We start from the raw sequence: 19814 nt of genomic DNA, 5'->3' as shown, positions 1-19814 counted from the left end.
AAGATACATAAATTCTGGATGGATAATATCTGTTTGTGTGGATGAATAGGAGATGGATGGTGGATGGGTGAATGATAGATTGCTGGGTGGTGGGTGGACTATATCTAGAACTCCACATTCTTTTCCACCAACTCTGTGTTGGGCAGAAAAGCCACCAGCATCATGTTCTCAGGTTCAAGTCTGCCAATTTGAATATTTTGTGCCAATAACATGCATAAAGTTCTTGAAGGCACTGATTGCTCGAAGGAACACTGATCTCAGAAATAAGAGCTCATCCATTGCCTCTTCCCCTCGGCAAATCCTCCTTCCTGCTCCCTACATGCTCAATTCCTTCAGCGTCTTGCCGATGTCTCTATCACTCGTTGGTGCCCAAATTTCTCTTCTCTAGTCCTGCAGTCACCCTCACCACCACCATGCGACCTCTGACAGTACCTTCTAAGGAAAGTCTTCCCTGACTACACACTCAACTTTACTTCACTTAATTTTGAGAGCCTGCTTAAGAACTCTACTGCGTCTGCCCCCTTCATTATCTACATACTTTAATCATATAAAATTTTCACCTTTTAAAATCATCATCTACTATTTCTGCCTCTTTCATTATTTACCTATTTCAATAAAATTGTTTAAAAATTATTTTTTCCCTTTATCTCGTCTATCAGTCCATGGACCATCCCTGTGACCATCGTCAGGGTGAGTCACTGTCGTCAGCAGATGGGAACAACTGCCTGTGGCCATTACTGGGGTCTGACTGGGATGGGTCAGGAATGTGGACTTGACAGATGACCAACCTGCCTTGCTCATGACTCCTTGTTCTTCACCCACAGAGTCCTTGTCACCACACACAGGAACCTTGAATTCCATAAGTGCTGAGAAGGCTAGAGAGAGTTGGTGTGTGGATAGGGTCTGGGGACTCTGTCCAGCAAGGAGGGGACACTCGGGAAGCTGGAAAATGGTTGGACCTATTCTCTGCAGACTGGGGTGCTGTGGCTGGAAGCGGTGCCCTAGCAGGAGTCGCCAGCTCAGCTGCAGTGTGAGGGAGAGTTATTTGCACATGGCACTGACTCAGAAGCCCTGAGTGGTTCAGGTGCGGACATCATGACCCCTGCCATTTGGACCCTAATTTAGGACCTAGGAAGGTCTGATGTAGCTGGGTGTCAGGGTGCCCACTGTGTGGGTATGTGTACCACGAGATTAGACCCCGAAGAAGAAGCCTCTGAGCATGGTGGCCCAGAGCTGAGGGACAGAGCTGAGGTCCAGACTGGAGGCTGCAGCTAAAGGGGCCCCTCAGGTACATCTGGGTCACGGTGCAGCCGGGTGTTGTGAGGAAGACGTTTATTGCTGTTACACAGTCCCCCATACTGGACACAGCCGCCAGAAAGAGGACCTAGGTGGGATGGGACATGTCGGCACCTGGCACAGCACAGGGCTGACTGCTCTGATCAGGCCCAGCAACAGCGGGAACTCAGACCCGCTGCGGGTTGGTCACTTTGCCCAGTAAGAGGATGCCCTGTGTCTCCTCGGAGATGATGGCCACCAGGAAGGGCCTGTTGAATCTCACAACCTTTGGTTTTCCAGAAATATGAATAATGGGCCTCCTCGTGGTGGTCGCTGCTTCGGTACCTTCCTCGGTCACTCCCAGCACAGCCTTGTGGACCATCTGGGGGACACAGAGCTGTCACCACTGGGGCAGGGCAAGCAGGAGGCAGCCAGCCTGCCCGAGCCACTCAGGGGGCAGCTGTCCTCAGGGGCTTCTTTACGCCTTGCACTGCTCCCTGCTGGACCCAGCCCAGAACCAAGCCCACGTTTTATGGTGGGCAAGCAGAGACTAGAGGGCTGAGATGGCCCTTCATCAGGAGAAGGTGGCTCCCCAACTCAGGGCATTTTCTACATCGGGGCTGGGACACCCAGTAACCCAACAATATGCCTTGGAGTCTGGGGGTACACGGATATCAGAGGGGAGACATAGCTGTGACAGACTCAGGGTGTCCCTGCGGATACCCGGCTGCCTGGAGCTCAGCTTCCAGGGCAGGAGGTGCAGCTCACCTTGGAAAGGCTCAGGTTCTTGGTAGTGGTGGAGAGGCCTGAGAGATCTGATTGCTGGGAGAAGATGTTGACGATGCCCATGTCAGGCAGAACTTGCTCCAGGTCGTAGTCCCAGGAGATGAGGAACTTGGGCAAGAACAGGGCTACCTTCCTAGGAGCAGAAGCAAACTGAGCTGTGCAGGATCCTCTCAAGTACAGATTAGACTGGGACCTGGCAGTGTTCAGTTACCAACCCTCATGCTGCTGAGTGAACGAGTGAGTGGTGATCCTGTGAGTGAATCAATGAGTCAATAACTAATAAGGAGGTGGTTGAGTGAGTGAATGAGTAAATAATAAAGAAGTGAGTGAATAAATGAATGAGTGAATAGTGAGTCAGTGAGTGAGTCAGTGGATAATCATTTGAGTGAAGAAATGAATAAATGAATCATTGGATGAATGAATGAGTTGGTGAATGAGTCAATGAATGAGTGATGAGTGGATGAATGAATGAATAATTCATCCTGAGCCAGGCCAAAGCTGTTGCAGGCCTGTCTATATCCAGTTCTCTCTGGTCATCGCCTCTGTGTGGTCCCTACCTGGCACTGCGCTGCAAGTGTGGATCTATGGGGATTGTTGGAGAAAGGCAGGTTAGTGCTGGCTTGATGCCCAATCCTCTCCCCACACCCTGATCACGTTCCTCTCAGAGGCAGCTGGTCCTCTGTCCCCTTGGCATCTCAGTGATAAAGATCCCAGAGTCAGGGAGCCCCAACCCTGGTTGGTCCCACCAGGGACCTGTTGCTGCTCTGGAGTTTGGGGGAGGGGTCCTGTTGGTGGGGCATGGTGTGATGAGGATGGCAAAGGGGGACTGACAGAGAAGGGGTGTGGTACCTCATCTTCAACGAGTCCCTCCAGTGATAGAACTTGTCCAGTTGCAGTGAAAGCTCCAACAGGGGCATTCGGCCCAGTTTAGGGAGGATGAGGAGGATGCTGGCGCTGCTGTTCATGTATGGAAGCTGTACCACCGTACAGTGGAGCATCCTGTCCTGGAAGTAGGGCACCCTCAGGTAATCCGCTCTCATCATGGGTATTCTCATCTTCCTGCCCATGTTCATGTAGAAATCTGACATTAAGGTGTTATCAATATTAAAGGGCACCTTCCACTTGCCTAAAGGAAGAGAGAATGATAGAGAAGCTGATTCAGGGTGGCCCATCCTGTGTGCTCTTCCCAGAATCCCTCTGTGTCAAGAGACCCTCAGCCCACCTCAAACCTGTGGAGTGTCCAGGCTTGGTTTGTGAAACCATCATAAGAATGAGGATACCCTACAAGTGTAGGACGGGAGACAAGGTAGCCAAGAGCAGGCTGTTGTGCTGAATGAGAACCAATGGGAACTGAGGAATACAAGGGGATGGGGATCAGGAAAATGGGGGAGAGGTCAGGGTTGCTGGAAGCAGTTACAGCCAGGGAGAAATGGGACTGATGGGCCCTCGAGTGAATAAGGGTTTGTTACCCCCATCATGAAATGGGGTAGAGGGACAATCCTCAGGAACCCCAAGTCCTTTGTCCTCCCAAAAGACTCATGGAGGGGAGGGGCTGGTGTGGGAGGAGGAAGAGGATGAGCCACACCTGATGGGGCAGGTGAGGAATCACACATGGGGGAGCAGAGGGTGGGCAAGGCGGTGCTCAGGGACACAAAACAGGGCAAGGAGAGCTGTCTGGGGTCAACCGGGCAGGCTGGGATCTGGATCGCAGCTCCTGCTCCTGCCTGCATCGGCCCAGCCCTCGCCCAGCACCCCTGTCCTCTGCCCTCCTTGGTCTCCTCCTCTGCGCGGCCAGCCTGCTGTCTGTCCTCTCTCAGTCCTGCCTCGCCTCCTGGGCTTCGTCAACTCTGGGTGCTCCCAGACCCACCCCCAGCCCCCAGTCCCAGGCGGGAACCCTACAGCTCCTTTCAGGCCCACGCTGGGCTCCTGCTCCTTCCCTGATCTTCAGGAGGGTGGCCGTCCTCGGCACGGACTCCTGGGGTCACAGCAGGCTGCACAGGGCAGAAGCTGCTCAAAAGCTCAGAGCTCATGCCCGTTTCCCTCCCACACCCACGGCCTCACCTTTGAAGAAGATGGAGTTCACCAAGACCATCCTGGTGTCTTCGTCCAAGTCATGCACCATGTCCTGGATTCTCCCCTTGGTTTTCTTCTCCACGTAATCATTGATGAAGTCCTCAGTCGAGGTGAGATCACTGAAGTCCGTGGAGATGACTTCAGCGGAATACAATGCCCAGGCCCCCAGCAGGAAGTTTTTCTTCAGCTCTAGCTGCCCATCCATGAACACATCGGTGCTTATATTCACTTGCAGGGACACCCCCGGCCGCCTCAGGATTTGCAACAGCAGCTGGAAGCCCTGGTGGATGTCGGCCTCGGGGGTCTCAGTGAGGTTGAAGCTGAGGCCCTCTAGGATCTCGGTCTTGGTGCGGCCGCGGGCCCCCAGTGCCAGGAAGCCCATGCTGATGGAGATGCTAAGTGGGGAGAAGATGATGTTGGGCCCAGGATTCTGGCTAACCAAGGACCTGTAGAAGTTGAAGGCAAATTCGTTGTTTTTCTGGATTAGATCGAAGACGTTCACAGAGGGACTCCGGTACCATTCTTCCTTGCTCACCCTCGCCCATTGCTCTTTGGTGTCCAAAGTGCTGCTGAAGACATGGAAACAGAACGCAGCCCCCAGGAGCAGAACCAGCTGGACAGACATGTCTCCTCCCTCAGTCTGGAAGACAAAGCGTCTCTCAGGGTTTCCTGATGGTTGCAGGCATAGGGAACAGCGGAGGTGGGGTTCCCGAGCTCTCGAGTTCCAGTATCTGTTTGCTCCCATATTGGAGTAACCTGGGCTGACCCATATGTGGACGTGGGGTCCTGTCAAGGGGTGCCTGACGTGCAGCCCCATGTCCACAGTGGTGGTTGCCCCACTGGCCCAAAGCAGCTGCTCTTTGGGGGCGCAGCAAGCAGAGGGTGTCATGACAGCGACCCGCAGATCACCGAAGCTACTGCACTGAGGGTCTAGCCCAGGCACGGAGAGGGGGTCACCTCAGCTGCTCGTGCAGGGCCCCTCCTCCCTCTGCAGAAAGTTTTTCTGCTTGACCGGGCCACCCCTAAAGCTTTGTGTCTCTGCAAATCCCAGAACACTAGCCCATCCCTGGACCCTCCCACATGCCCTCCAGCCCAGGACCTCCATCCTTTGTTTGCCCTTCTCTCTCCCTCCCGCATGTCCACTGCCCAAACCTGTCCAGTCCCTGCACTTACTCTCCCGGAGCAGAGCAGAGAGAGAGGACCATCAGGCTGTGCAGGTCGGAGACTGCTGAAGAGGCTCCTGCAGTGCTCACTTATCCCAGCAGGACCCGCCCCCACCCTCCTGCCCTGTCCCGCCCCTACCTGCCCTTTCCTGTCCTGCCCTGTGCTGTGCAGTCCTGTCCTCTGCTGTCCTGTCCTGTCTTGTCCTGTCCTCTGCCTCCCAGGCCCCAGCAAGGCTGCAGCAAAGCCTCTGAGCTCAGCTGGGAAACCTCCACCTTCTCCTCCCCTATGCCCCAGCTCCACCCTGATCTCCCTGTCCCAGAGTGACCCCATAGCCCAGGAGACCAGCACCCCAGGCCACGGGGAGGAACACCCTCTCAAATCCCCTTCCAGGGTGATTCCGTGGATTCCTACAGCCAGTCTGAAGGCTGGGCTGGGTCATTTGCCCACAGGAATGTCTGTGTCCCATCATCTAGGTCCTTTCTCAAATCCATCCTTCTCCAAGGGAATCCTATACTCCACCAGCCCAGTGTGCTCGAGTGCCAAATGCCCAAAGATCCACAGGGTCATGGAAGGTCTTTGGGGAGGGAGCTCCATTGCAGTTCCAGAAGCTGTAGCCAGAGAACTCCAGGGCATCTTTGTTTGGAGCAGAGGCAGCTCTTGCTCTCAAAAGTCCCAGCAATCATTCCCCCTCCCCAAAATCTGCTGTCAGGTCCTGGCTTGAGCCTGCCAGGAAGGAATTTCCTGAAAGGAATTTTACAAAGAACCTAATCTGCCCAAATCCTCAGGTAGATAGCCCTTTGTGTCTGAAAACTGCAGGCCTAATGGTAGTTGGGGTGGCCAACTTTCCCAAATTCCCTGTACTTCTGGAAGACCAGGCAGCCACTCCTATATCTATCTACCACCACCTCCCTGTAAGCTCATCTACAGCCTTGTTTCACAGACTAATAATCAATCCTGAAAGAGATCAACTAGCCTCAAAAGTTTTTCAGAAATCCATTCCCAGCTGAGACATCTGGGGTATTCTCAGAGGGGAGCTGACCATTGCCCATCCAAACAAAGTCCCTACAGCAACTCCCACACCCGGAAGTGACCTCCATGTGTCTGGTCAGACTGCCCCATTAAATATTCCGAATTTTCTGGAGCAATATATCCAAAATCTACAACACTGACATTGTAGTACAAGCACACCAGATTGGATGGAATGCAAGACAGAAGCCAACCAATCTTGACTAACAAAAACATTAACTCAAAAGGTTTACCTTATAACAGTAGCTTCATAAACCCACCGACAAACTTAACATTACTCTCGTAAGATACTACAATTTTCACAAATTTTAGTCTATATAAATAGATGTTGATCATTCTGTAAGCCATTTTTTGGTGACATGAAGCAAAAAAAATAAATTATTGTGGGGCTCTGATGGGGTTAGTTTGAGAAGTGGCTGTGAAAATAGAGACAATGGTGGAGGGAAGGTGAAGAGTTGGTGGGGTTGGGGTTGGAATATTGAATGTATGTAACAAATCATCATGAACAACTTTGCAATCCATGGTGTTTAAATTAAGGGGGGTAATAAACCATCCGTTGCCCTGTGCCATTTTGTCCTTCCTTCCAGTCCCTCTTCTTCCAGACCTTGACTTACCCAGTTCCTCCCACAGCTGCACAAGGTCTAACTCTGGTTCTCGTTCCTTCCCTGAACACTCACGGAGGCTCTGTCTCATGGAGAAACCTGATGGATTGCCAGGACAAACCTGCCCCAGCATTGAGCTTTGTCTCACTTGTGCTCTCAGGACAGTGCTCACAAGACTAGAAGGCATCAGGTTCAAAAGTGAACCCTGGTTACCTCGAGGTGGTGGGATGCTGGGCTATCTCCCTTGTTCCTTTTGTATTTATTTTTTGCTTTATAATACTATTAATAATAGTATCTAAAGGGCACCACACTTCTCACCAGTGTCTCTGCCCCAGTTTCTCCCCTGCCCCAGAAACTTAGCCCCTTTTTCTCTCACTCCCCCCACCAACTCATTTTATGGGTCACTGGGATGTAAACTTACACTGCGAGGTAAGAACAAAGATTCAACCCTTTTGTACTTTTTAATGTAGTTTAAAATGCCCTCAAGTAGATAAAATGTCTTCAAATAAAATGTTTCTGTGTGTTTTTAAAATGTCTTAAATAAGAGTAACTATTGGGACTCTTCCAATGTCTAAATTATTGAGCATTTGTATAACAATCAGTGATTGGCAAATTTCTTTTGCAAAGGGACAGAGTAAACATTTGAGGCTTTCAGATGTTATCTTGTCCCTAGTACCTGCCCTGCCCTGCTCTGCCTTTAGTGAAAATAACCAAACAATGGATTGGCAAATCTGTGTGCCAATAAAACTTTGTTTATAAGAAACAGGTGGTCTCTTTGATGGCCCTTTCTGTTCACTTTGGCCTCGTATTTTGGGACATGCAAACATCATTCCACTCTCAAAACCAAACTGTCACCTGACTTCAAGCAAACGGTCTGCTCTGGTTATCCTGTTGGTAGTGACAGAACTCAGCAGAGCCTGGCAAGCTACCCGTGGCATATTTGATATGCCAAAAACAATAATTATAGGTCTCATCCCCTGACCCTGAAAGAGCCTCCAATCATTGGGAAAGATGAGTAAGGAGAGGCTGCTAAAATCTCAGAGCTAAGTGTAATAGAGATGTTACTGGTGCCCGCTCGAGTAAATCGATGAACAACAGGATGACAGTGACAGTGATACAGTAACAGTGCTTAGAGACAACTCCAAGAGTTCTCATAGCAATCATGAGATTGAACTCAGAAAGTAATTGCACACATACGTTGCATATACACACACTTAGAAATATGCCCAAGGGTAAAATGATGGGATCCTGACACATTGGTTCACCCTCTAACACATTCATCCGACGTCTTCAAAGGGAGCCTGTCTCCTTCTAATCTGACCTGTGCACATCCTTTCCTTACACTCAATGAGCCAGCACATTACCAGGAGAGAAGAGTTTGATTTTGTTTTGGTTTACCCTGCACCCAGCGGGGCTGACATTAACTCCAGGCTCAGCACTCAGGACTGCTTCTGAAGGGTTCAGGGACCCTCTGTGTGCCAGGGTTCAAGCCTGGGTAAGGCACTTTCCAGGCCATCCCCCTACGCATTGTTCTGTCTCAGCCCCTACAGTTTGGTCTGTTAATAGTTTGAGAGGAGACACACAAACAAATCTCAGAACCAAGCAGCTTGCTGCAGAGATGTCTCCGGACTTTGCAATAAGCCATTTTGGCTGGGCCACTCCAGATGGGAGTATGTGCTGTCCCTCTGCCTGCCCCCTAGAGAACCCTGTGGCCATCATCTTCCAAAACTCAATGAAAATCTCAGGTATGCAGGAGCAATAGCGGCAAATGCCAGGCCTCACGGAACAGGGGAAGACCCCATTCCTCTCTTTCACCCAACCTTGATGGGACTCTGAGATGACACCCATGAACTGCCTCCAGCTACTTATTAAGCTCCTAAATGGCCATGATACAGGAACACACAAACAAATCTTGGAACTGAGCAACTCGCTGCAGAGATCTCTCCAGACCCTAATTATTAAAATTATAGATTCCAGGAGTGCACGGTCACGATAGCAGCCACACAACATTATATGCTAATAATCACTTGTATTACTTGTCACCTCATTGATCTTCTATTTGCTCGAGCGGGAGCCAGTAATATCTCCATTCATCCCTGTCATGTGCTACTATAGCCCAATGGTATCTGCTCGCTCCAGGAACAGGAAGAGCTTCAAATCGTTCATTCATTTGATGAAGAAGTCTGACCATCTCGTAGGTGTGCAGCCAAGTGGTCTTTTGACATCCCGTGGAATCCAGTTGGTAACAGATCTAGTCCAGTGATCATCTCTAAATTGCATTATGTGTCTGACCCATCTGATTTTTGACGACTTGGCAAAACGACACAGTGTCCCTGATTTTTTTTGTTGTTGTTTTTTAAAATTTTTTTATTGAATCACCATGTGAAAAGTTACAAAGCTTTAAGGCTTAAGTCTCAGTCATACAGTGATCGAACACCCATCCCTTTCACCAGTGCACATGTTTCAACACCAAGAATCCCAGTATACCTCCCATCTCACCGCCCCCTCACCCACCCCGGCCTGTGTGGCTGATGATTTTCGCTTTACTTTCTCTTTACTTTGATTACATTCAATAATTCAACAGGAAACTCACTATTATTATTTGGAATTTCTCCACAACAATCAGACCTGCTGAAAAGGCAGCATTTGAAAATTAGTTTTCCAATGCTGAGAATGAAGAGCATATGAGGTCGCGCAGCCACAGCAGCGGCCACATGGTTTTGGATTTCTGGTATGTTAGTAACTAAGTCCAGAGAAATTTCTGCCAGAAATTGCATCATTGTAAGCTCGTATCATTGTTTAGTGGGCCTTATAGCCTGGTGGTCTCCACACAGCTTCCAGGGAAAGAAAAGGCTGAGAGAGAAAAACCTTTCCCCTCCCGTGATGGCACTGTGCTGTAGCTTAGTTCACAGTCCAGAGGCATTTCTGCAAGAAGCTGCTGGTGCCAAAAGTAGTGGGCCTCCGGAATCATGAGCATTCAACAACGGAGGGGTCTCACTTGTGTGGCCGCTTGGGTCAAATCTGGGCAGAGAGCGGCTGTCCCTGATTATTGATAGTCAATGGAGGTCGGAACTCCAGATTCCTTCTCTCACTTGAGTGAAATGTGATACTCCAAGCATAGCTCTTTTGATTCCCCTTTGGGATACCCAAATAGTGTTCTCATCCTGTTTTAGTACGGCTAAGGTCTCTGAGGCAATTGTTAGTGCAGGAAGAACGGTGGAATTGAAAAGACGTGCCCAGAGCCAGAGGTTCTTTGTCATCTTAACCACTTCTTCGACGCTCTTGAAGGTGGTCCACGCTGCTCTCCTCATCCTGCACAGTTCTGAGGCCAAGTCTTTCCTCATGTTGAGTTCTCAACACAAGTACACATAACTGCTGCATTCAGAGATGTTTGTTCCATTGAGAGCAAATGGAGCATCAGGGACTAGTTTGTATTTCATGAGCATCGTCTTGTTGACGTTCAGCTGCAGTCCAACGTTTCCACACTCGTTGTCCAAATCGGCCAGCATTTGTGCCACTTGGCTAATGTTTGGTATTATTAGAATGATGTCATCAGCGAAGTGGAGGTGGTGTAGTTGCCGACCACCTATCTTCACTTCCATTCTTTCCCATTCCAGTCACCCAATGATGTTCTCAAGGGTGGCACTGAAGAGTTTTGGTGAAATGGTATCACCATCTGACCCCTCTCTTTCCGTTGATAAGCACTTACTTGTAGAATGGTGAGATCCTGATGCTGAATCCATAATACAGCTCGCAGAGGATCTTGATGTACTAAATTTGAACACCCTGTTTGGGTAGGGCTTTAATGACCACTTCAGTCTCAACAGAATCAAAGGCCTTCTTTAAATCGATGAACATTAGACAGAGCAGCATCTTGAACTATCATGAAACTTCAATGAGCTTGGTCACTGTGTGGATATGGTCGATTGTGCTGTATCCTTTTTGGAACCCAGCTTGCTCGCATGGTTGTCCTTCATCTAGTGTTCTGCATATTCTATTCAGGATGACTCCAGTGAACAACTTGTAGATGACGGATAACAGGGAGATTGGGCAATAGTTACCGATGTCGTGGATGTCTCCCTTCTTATAGAACAGAACGGTCCTGCTGGTTTTCCATTGAGACGGAACCTTGCATTTGGACAGGTAGTGTGTGAAGAGCCAAACCAGTATATTGAAAAGTACCGGTGGTAAATTCTTCAGGTGCTCATTCTGACCTTTTCTGAACCGGGTAGTGCTGTACACATCTTTACCAATGAAATGGTGTGTCGGATTTCGGAAGGGAGGACGTTGGGAATGATGTATCCATCCTGCGGAATTTGGTATGTGGACAGGTGGATGTGGCTGTCAAAGAGATCCAAGTAGAAGTCATGAATAATCCTCTCCATTGCCTTTCTGGAAGATGTGATAGATCCATCTGGACATCAGAGGGCAGTCATTTTGATCTTGTAGGTGGCAAAGGACAGGTGAACCTTGCGAATACTTTTCCTAGCTTAAGCTGCTTCAGCCAACACTGCTGCTCTTCTCTCTTTGAGGTCTTCCTGTATCCCTTCTCTGGACAGCTTTGCGAGCTCAGACATTAGCTTGTGATTGCCTGAGGCTTGTGCCAAACCACGTTGGCGAATGAGCTCGAGAGTTTCTGAAGATAAGTATCTGTTTGTGGCTTTCCCACTCTTGGCGTTCCTCACACAGTCATGTAGGTGCTGAACCAGTCGATCGTATTCCTCATCGGTGTTGTCAAGGATGGCATCTTTCCACGTTGCCACAATAGTTCCAAAGAGCTCCCAGTTGGTGGTTATTCTGGAGTTCTCTTCTAAAACTTAAACTTTGCAGTCTTTTCTCTCTGCTCTGTGAAGTAGAATTTTGCACAAAGGAGATGATGGTCTGATCCCGTTTGGAATTTTGGGACAACAGCGACATCAGTCAGGCAAAACCTTCGATTGAATATGATGTGGTCAGTTTTGTTGTGGAACTGTCCACCAGGACACTCCCATGTCCAATGTTTAGATTCGGCCTTCTGGAACTGTGAGGTACCATGGATGATCTCAGTCAATATGATGAACTCAGACAGTCTCTCACCCTGTTCGTTCCATTCTAGGCCATGGGTCCAATGTGGAGTTCTTCAGGCGATCTTCTCGGTCCTATTTTGGCATTAAAATCACCAACAATGATGTTGTAGAAGGTCTGCTCTTCTTTTTTTTTACATATTCCAAATTTATTTTAAAGGATAAAATTGGAAATATCATTGGCCCAAATACATTATTTGTGGCTGGTCAAAAATTTTTAATATCTTTTTATTAGAGAAAGATTATAATCATTGTCATTTATTACTGACAGTCCATGCAGAGGTCATTAGAGATGGGTAAAACATGAAATTATTATTTGTTTTTGTTTTTAAATATAAATGCATTGTTTGCTTTTTAAATAATACCAGGGGAAACAAAATAGTTTCATTCTCCTTAAAGCTCATGAAAATTCAGCAACAGTCCACATGACCTTGATCTTCCAAGGGCTCACCTTAATCTGCCTTAATTACAGAGTCCGAGACACTTGTTCACTGTGACACAGATGGGCTCAGGGCCTCTCACACCCTCACCCGGACACTATCCACCTCAACTGCACCCCAGGGTCCCTGAGCCCTTTCCTGGGTCTCAGCCACCATCTTTGCTGCCTCCAGCACCACCACCATGGCATGACTGGAAATAGGCTCTGAGCATCCCATACTGACCCTCTGGGCTCCCCTGGGAGCTGCTTCCTGGACACTTCAAGGCCATACAAGCCTCATCTGTGTCCCCCCACTGGCCCCTTCCTGCAATGGACGCCCCCACCTGCTTGGCAGGGCCATCCATGTAGCAGGCTTGAGGCTAAAGAATCCATTGTGCTATGGCCCATATAACTTGCAGCTACTCCCCCAGAAAGGCTCTCAGACAAGAGCACAGGGAGTTTTGAGGGCTGGAGCTGGACCAGGAAGCAGCGTACTTCCCCTTTGGCCTGGGCTGCCATCCAGCCCTTGGCTGCCTCCCACCTTACTTGCCTATCTGTCCTCAGTCTTCCCTGCCCATCACTGCCCTTCTACTCCTGAGATAACCAAGATTAGAAGGGGAAAAATCCCTTGTAAGTAAATCCTGAGACCATCTACACCACAGGATGGATGACAGCATGCATGACTACATGGAGGCATGCATGAATGGATGGATGGAGGTATACATGCATGCATGGATGGATGCAGGGATGGATGGATGGGTAGATGGGTAGATAATGGAAGAACAGATTAATGATGAACATGGATGATGGTTGGTTAGGAGGATGAATAATAATGGGCAGTAGTAAAATAAATGTGTGTATACATGGTTGGAAAATAGTGGCTTATGGCTTGTTGATGGATGGATGGATGATGGATTTTTTTTTTTTGCTTTTTGGGTCACACCTAGGTCAGGGGCTACTCCTGGTTCTGCACTCGTTAATTACTCCTAGTGGTGCTCGGGGGACCACATGAGATGCTGGGAATTGAATTTGGGTTGGATGCGTGCAAGGAAAATACCCTACCAGCTGTACTATTGCTCCATCCCCTGATGATGGATTTTTAAAATAAATTCAAGATGCATAGACAGGAGATGGGTGGATGGATGATGGATGGATTGAAGGTTGGATCATATCGGTTGGATGGTGGATGGTGGTGTGGGAAGGACGATGAATGATGGATGGACAGGTGAATGGATGATAAGCATATGTAGAATGGGTGATGGAAAGATGGGTGATGGGTTTATGGTTGATTGGGTGGATGGTTGGGACATGATATATGGATGCACACTTGGGTGCATTGACAGTTCAACGGAAGATAGATGGGTCATTTCTTTAATCAGTTATCTGTTTGTTCTCTGGCACCTGTTTTTTTTCCAGATTCTGGCTATTGTAAACAATGCTGCAATGAACATACAAGTGCAGATGTCATTTCAAATCTATTTTTTTTGTATCTCCAGGGTATATTCCCAGAAGGGGTATTGCTGGGTCAAATAGGAGCTCAATTTATAGTTTCTTGAGAAACATCCATATGTTTTCCAAAAAAGCTAGACCAATCTGCATTCCCACCAGCAGTTAAGGAGAGTCCTTTCTCCCCACATCCACACATTACAGCGGTTGCTTTTGTTCTTTTGGATGTGTGCCAGTATCTGTGTTGTGAGATGATATCTCATGGTTGTTTTGATCTGCATCTCTCTAAAGATTAGTGATGAAGAGCATTTTTTCATGTGTCATTTGGCCATTCGAATTTCTACTTTGAGAAAGTTCTGTTCATTTTATCGCTCCATTTTCTGATAGGATTGGATGCTTTCTTATTGTAGAGTTCAACCAGTGGCTTGTATATTCTTGATATTAACTCCTTATCGGAGGGGTATTGGGTGAATATCTTCTCCCATTCTGTATACTGTCTTTGTATTCTGGTCACTGAATTTTGAGGAACAGAAGCCTTCTTAGTTTAAGACAGTCCCATTTGTTTTTCTCTGTTTCCACTTGCTTGGTCAATGGCGTTTCATTCTTGAAGATAACTTTAGCTTCAGTGTTGTAGAGGGTTTTGCTGACGCTTAGAAACATTTTCTAGGGTAAGTAAAAAGACGCGTCAAGGACGCAGCGTGACAGCTCGGCTAATCCATTCCTCTCAGAGCTTCCGGAAGCTGCTTCTGTCTTTCCATCTGGCTCCAAGCTGGTGCCATGACCGGGGCTTACACTGGAGGCGCCATCCCTCGCTGAGGTCTTCACAGGCACAGAGAACGAGGACCAGGTAGGAGAGGCAGGGCCTGCTGCTCCCCCACCCCTGCTCTCCCCCAGTTTCCGACCCACTCCAGTCCCGCCCATCCCCACCCCTCAACCACCAGCCACAGGTGCTCAGCACCAGCCTCTCCACAGCGCCCCCTACAGCCAGCCTATGGGGACAGCACATGCTTGGGGAAGGGCTCCTGAGCAGCCCGACCATCCCCCTGTGCTGGGCCTTTCCCAGTCCCTCTCCCTCCAGACCTTGACTTGCCCAGTTCCTCCCACAGCTGCCCACGGTCTAACTCCAGTTCTCGTTCCTTCCTGAACATTCATGGAGGCTCTGTTCCATGATGGAACCTGATGGATCACCAGGACACACCTGTCCCAGCACTGAGTTCTGTTCCAGTCGTACTCTCACAGGACAGTGCTCACAAGACTGGAAAGCACCATATTTAAAGCGAACCCTGGTTACCTCAAGGTGGTGGGATGGTAAGCATCTCAATTATTGCTTTCTTGTGTTATATTTATATATTTATGTCTTCAAATAAGAGTTATTATTGGAATAGCAAAAAGTGGAAATTTAATGATTTTTTTTGCTTTTTGGGTCATACCCAGCGATGCTCAGGGGGTTACTCCTGGCTTTGCACTCAGAAATTGCTCCTGGGGGACCATATGGGATGCCGGGGATCGAACCCGGGTCGGCCGCGTGCAAGGCAAACGCCCTACCCACTGTGCTATCGCTCCGGCCCCCTTGATGACTTATTTTAAGTCCATTATAGATAGAAAACAATTTATGTGTATATTTATGTATATCGCAATAGCACAGCGGGTAGGGCGTTTGCCTTGCACGTGCCGACCCAGGTTCAGTTCCTCCATCCCTCTTGGAGAGCCCGGCAAGCTACCGAGAGTATTCCGCCCACACGACAAAGCCTGGCAAGCTACCCGTGGCGTATTCGATATGCCAAAAACAGTAACAACAAGTCTCACAATGGAGACTGGTGCCCACTCGAGCAAACCGATGAACAACGGGATGAAAGTGCTACAGTGCTACAGTGCTTTATGTATATACATTCATTATATTTATACATATATACACACATATTTATACATATGTGCATATATAACCATATATGTATATTTATACATGAGTATAAATAGATACATACATATATGTGTACAATATACATACATTATGCATTTATACATGTTGCAACATATGTTGCAGTAAGGTTTGGTTAGACAGTCTGTGGCATTAAGATATGCACTGAAGAAGTATTTTTCTGGGAGGATCACATAACTCTCTGGAGTTGTTGCTGTGGCATGCCGGAGAGCAGCCTGTTCAGCCCCCTTTTTTTAACTAGCTTGATGTTCTAACCAGTGATATTCAGCCACATAGGCAGAATATGCAAATTAACTTAGTCAATGGAAACTATCAAAGTCAGTTACACAACCAGAAGTATAGTCCGTTAAAGTAAGAGTAACAGAAAAACAATATTTACACCCAAGCCTAGCTAGGCCTGAGATAATGGGATGTTGTACACCAATATTTCCCCTTTTTTGTTTAAAATGACCAGTAATAAACAATACAAACATTTTCACAAATCTTTCCAGTAATACCTCAATGCTGTTTTAGGAAAATCTAACCTTATTCTACAGGAATTGTTTTGCACTTTACAACACAGAGTTTACATATACAGAGTTTACACACATTAAATAATATTTCAGTTCCAGTCCTGGTTCAGAGACATTTGTCAATGAAGACCAATTAGTCTCTAAACAAAATCAACACTTTTATGCCATTTCTGGATGAACTTCACAGTCCAGGTTTTTCCACAATCAGCAACTACCGAAGCACTCCCATTATCAGACTCTTCTCTCATAGACAAAGAAGAATCACTGGCATCCATAAGTAAAATTAGAAACTTCTTCCTTCTCAAACTTCATAGATGTCCCAATAAAATATGCATGGAATATTATCCAGTCTTATATAATAAACCTGTTATCTTAAAACTTATGTTTTGAGCTAAACCAGTACCTTTTGAACCTATTTTTATTACAATTATTTCAATTCTCTTTTTAACAATGCAGATGCAAACAAAGATTATAATATAAATATTTAGAGAGAAAAATGTACTAACATAATAAAAACTTGCAATCATTTTTACAAAGCATGAGGAAAACATCTTTTAAGTAATTTTAATAGTTCTTATACTCTAGATATTTTAAATCATAAACATTTTATTCCAATCTTTAACAGTTTTCACTTTGGTATCATGCTCTAATTTTACAACTCTTAATAAGCTCCAAAAAACACTCAAACTTTTAAAAGTTTTTTTGGAGTACTTCTTACTAACCTTTGTGATGGGGCTGTTTGCCCAGTTACAAGGATTTCCACTTCTGATTTCAATCTGACTTCAATATTTAAACACTTAACACAGACAGACCTACAGAAAGACAACAAAATCACATGCATGTGCATTCATACATACCTGATTGATTGATCGGACCCTCCCAGAACCAGGGAAGAAAAACTGATGGACAGAGAAAGGAAGGGTAGTCCCCAGGGTAAAAATTCCCTGTCGGCTGATTGGAATTATCCCACATTTCTCAGTCCAACTAGCCTATCTCCTGTATGTTAAAATTGAGTCAAAAGAGAAGCGCTTCTGTTTTTACAAAGCCAGCAAAAATTTATGAAAAAGGAATCCATACTGCAGTTTTTTTCATTTGCTATTCCTTATTCACTGAGAAGCTTTAGTCTTTTTGTAGGACACCAAAAGTGGTTTCTGTTTGCTGAGATAAAAGCAAAACCTCATCCCCACCTTTCCACCTGGCCTGGCATCCAACTCCCAGAGACTGGGTCGCTGTAAAGGACCTTACATCTCTGATTAATTTTATCTAAATCATTTTAATTCTATTAGAACTTATTTCTTCTGATCTATCCTGAATTTCCCAATGTTTTTCCGCCGATGTCATTTCATCAGAGCGATTCAAAAATTTCAAGGTGAACAGCGCTGTGTAAAACTGAAAATAAAAGGAAAGGCGTGGGCGAGGGAAAGAGCGCCTCACCACACCCAGCCAGGCACAGGGCCTAGGGCAGCAGCGCTGTCTCTCCCGCCACCCGAGTTCAGTAGCCTCCAGCCGATTCCCCCACCCCGGGGAGGTTGATGGCGGCGATGATGTGGCAGGCTAAGGAAGGAACAGAGCCAAGATGGTTGGTCTCACTTGCAGTTTATTCCAATCTTCCCTCTATACACTCTCCCCCCCCTCCTTCTCTCGGAACCCCTTTTATTGATCATGGCACTTCCAAAGGGCACAAAACATTGACATCACCAAAGGCACCAAAAGATGTTACAGGAAGAACATTGAGGCAACATTATTCTCTTGAATCTGCAGGCCATTAATCTAGGCCCCCCCCCCAGAAAAAAAGATACAAAACCAAAACCAAAGCCTTCCTTGGGCTGAAAGCACTCGGATTTACATCCCAAAGACTAGGCTATGCCAGAGCCTGTAATCTACAATGTCAAGTCAGGCCTGGCTAGCACCTAAAATCTGCATGTCAAAGATCAGCTAGGCTTCTATGACAAAAGGGAAACTGCCTCTGAAATTATTTCCAGAAGGCAGCTGAAAAAGGGAAAATATTCCAACAAGTGCTCTATATAGTTGCTGTCTAGGAGAACCCGCATATATTCCCCCTTTTTGTCTAAGTAACATATCTTTAAGCCCACGATTTCCTCATTCAATAATGGCCTGTCCTGTACTGTTATACGGAATTCCTCTAATATGATTGATACCATAAGCAGAGAAAAAATCATGCATCTTTACAGAGGTATAAGCAAGCACATCATCAGTTTTCATTGTCCTAGGAACACCCGTAACAGCAAATGCCTCCAACAAATGAGTAATCACAGCTCCTGCCTCCTCCGAAGACAACACAGAAGCCCATCGAAAATGCAAGTAGGCATCAATTGATTGATGAACATATTTTTGTTTACCAAAGGCTGGAACAATAGTTACATCCATTTGCCAAATTTCATTTGTCTTTATACCTCGAGGATTAGCTCCCAAAGGCATATGAGGCATATTGATTGCTTGACAAGTAGGACATTGCCTAATAATGTCTTTAGCTTGCCTCCAAGTAAGGGCATATTTGGTTTTCAACACACAAGCATTTTGATGATGTAAGGTATGAATTTTTTCTGTATTTATTACTAAAGCAACCAACTTATTAGCTAGATCATTTCCCTGAACTAGTGGACCAGGAAGACCCATATGAGCTTGCATATGAACAATGTATAAGGGATGTTTGCGGTCTCTCAAAACTTGCTGCAAATTTTTAAATAAATAAATAAGCTCAGAGTCACTCAAAGACAAAGCAACAGTAAATATGTGATTGACAGTCCATGCTACATACTGAGAGTCCGTTATAATATTTATTGGTTCAGAATAATTTTGTGAAAGAGAAATAATTACAAACCATTCTTCTGAACTGATTTATATGGAGTTTGTAAAAGCTTGTCATTTTGCATATCAGTATAAGCAGCCTTTCCTTCTTTACATTCTGTGAAGAATGTAACAGCGGACTCAATAGGTTCAGCTTTTATAATGTTAGGCCAAATCCAATTAGTAAGTTTAAGAAATTAAAATATCTTTTGCTTTGGAAAGTTGTTATGAATTTTGGCCAGATAATCAGTGCAAGCAATTTGCCAATCTTCATAGATTTTCCATAGCGCTTGAATTTGCTCATTAGTTAATGGTACAATAATTTCAGTAGGATCTCTCCCTATTAATTGTCTGGTTCTTCTTTTTCCTTTGAAAATTATTTGAGATATTTTATTTACATACGTAACCAATGTTTTAATAGACTTGTTACGTAAAAAACTCCATTCCACAATATTAGTCATTTAGCCATATATAGCTATTGGAGCAATATATGGCTGGATGACTGCCCTGTCTCCATCAGGATCACAATGAAGAGGTTGCACACTCGGTTGAACATCAGTGACCCATACCAGAAAAGGTAACGTCCACACAATGCTTTTTCCAAACCATAGGCCAATGATGGGAGGCAACAACAGTAACATCAGCACGTGAATCTAACATACCCTCCAGTTTTGTCCCATCCTCAAAGGTCATAAACAAAGT

General features: G+C 46.3%; 1 protein-coding gene across 1 annotated transcript; it reads right to left on the bottom strand.

The window, feature by feature from the left end:
* Window positions 1-1462: 1462 nt before the first annotated feature.
* On the bottom strand, window positions 1463-4759 carry LOC101537067 (serine proteinase inhibitor 2.4-like). The gene is made up of 4 exons (XM_004619577.3): window positions 4123-4759; window positions 2911-3187; window positions 2044-2194; window positions 1463-1657 (listed from the first exon to the last, which is right to left on the bottom strand). The coding sequence occupies exons 1-4, from the start codon at window positions 4757-4759 to the stop codon at window positions 1463-1465; spliced, it is 1260 nt and encodes a 419-aa protein (XP_004619634.3).
* Window positions 4760-19814: the final 15055 nt, after the last annotated feature.

The sequence above is a fragment of the Sorex araneus genome, chromosome 3, assembly GCF_027595985.1.
Source record: "Sorex araneus isolate mSorAra2 chromosome 3, mSorAra2.pri, whole genome shotgun sequence".
NCBI lineage: Eukaryota > Metazoa > Chordata > Mammalia > Eulipotyphla > Soricidae > Sorex > Sorex araneus.
This window is presented reverse-complemented; position numbering and strand designations above follow the sequence as displayed.

What these genes read in the sequence shown, in the direction of transcription:
- LOC101537067 (XM_004619577.3), bottom strand. Translation starts at nt 4,759, where the DNA reads ATGTCTGTCCAGCTGGTTCTGCTCCTGGGGGCTGCGTTCTGTTTCCAT. An exon ending in AGGGACTCGTTGAAGATGAG is followed by an intron (nt 2,195 to 2,910) that starts GTACCACACCCC and finishes TTCTGCTCCTAG; the next exon opens with GAAGGTAGCCCTGTTCTTGC. An exon ending in AGAACCTGAGCCTTTCCAAG is followed by an intron (nt 1,658 to 2,043) that starts GTGAGCTGCACC and finishes TGTGTCCCCCAG; the next exon opens with ATGGTCCACAAGGCTGTGCT.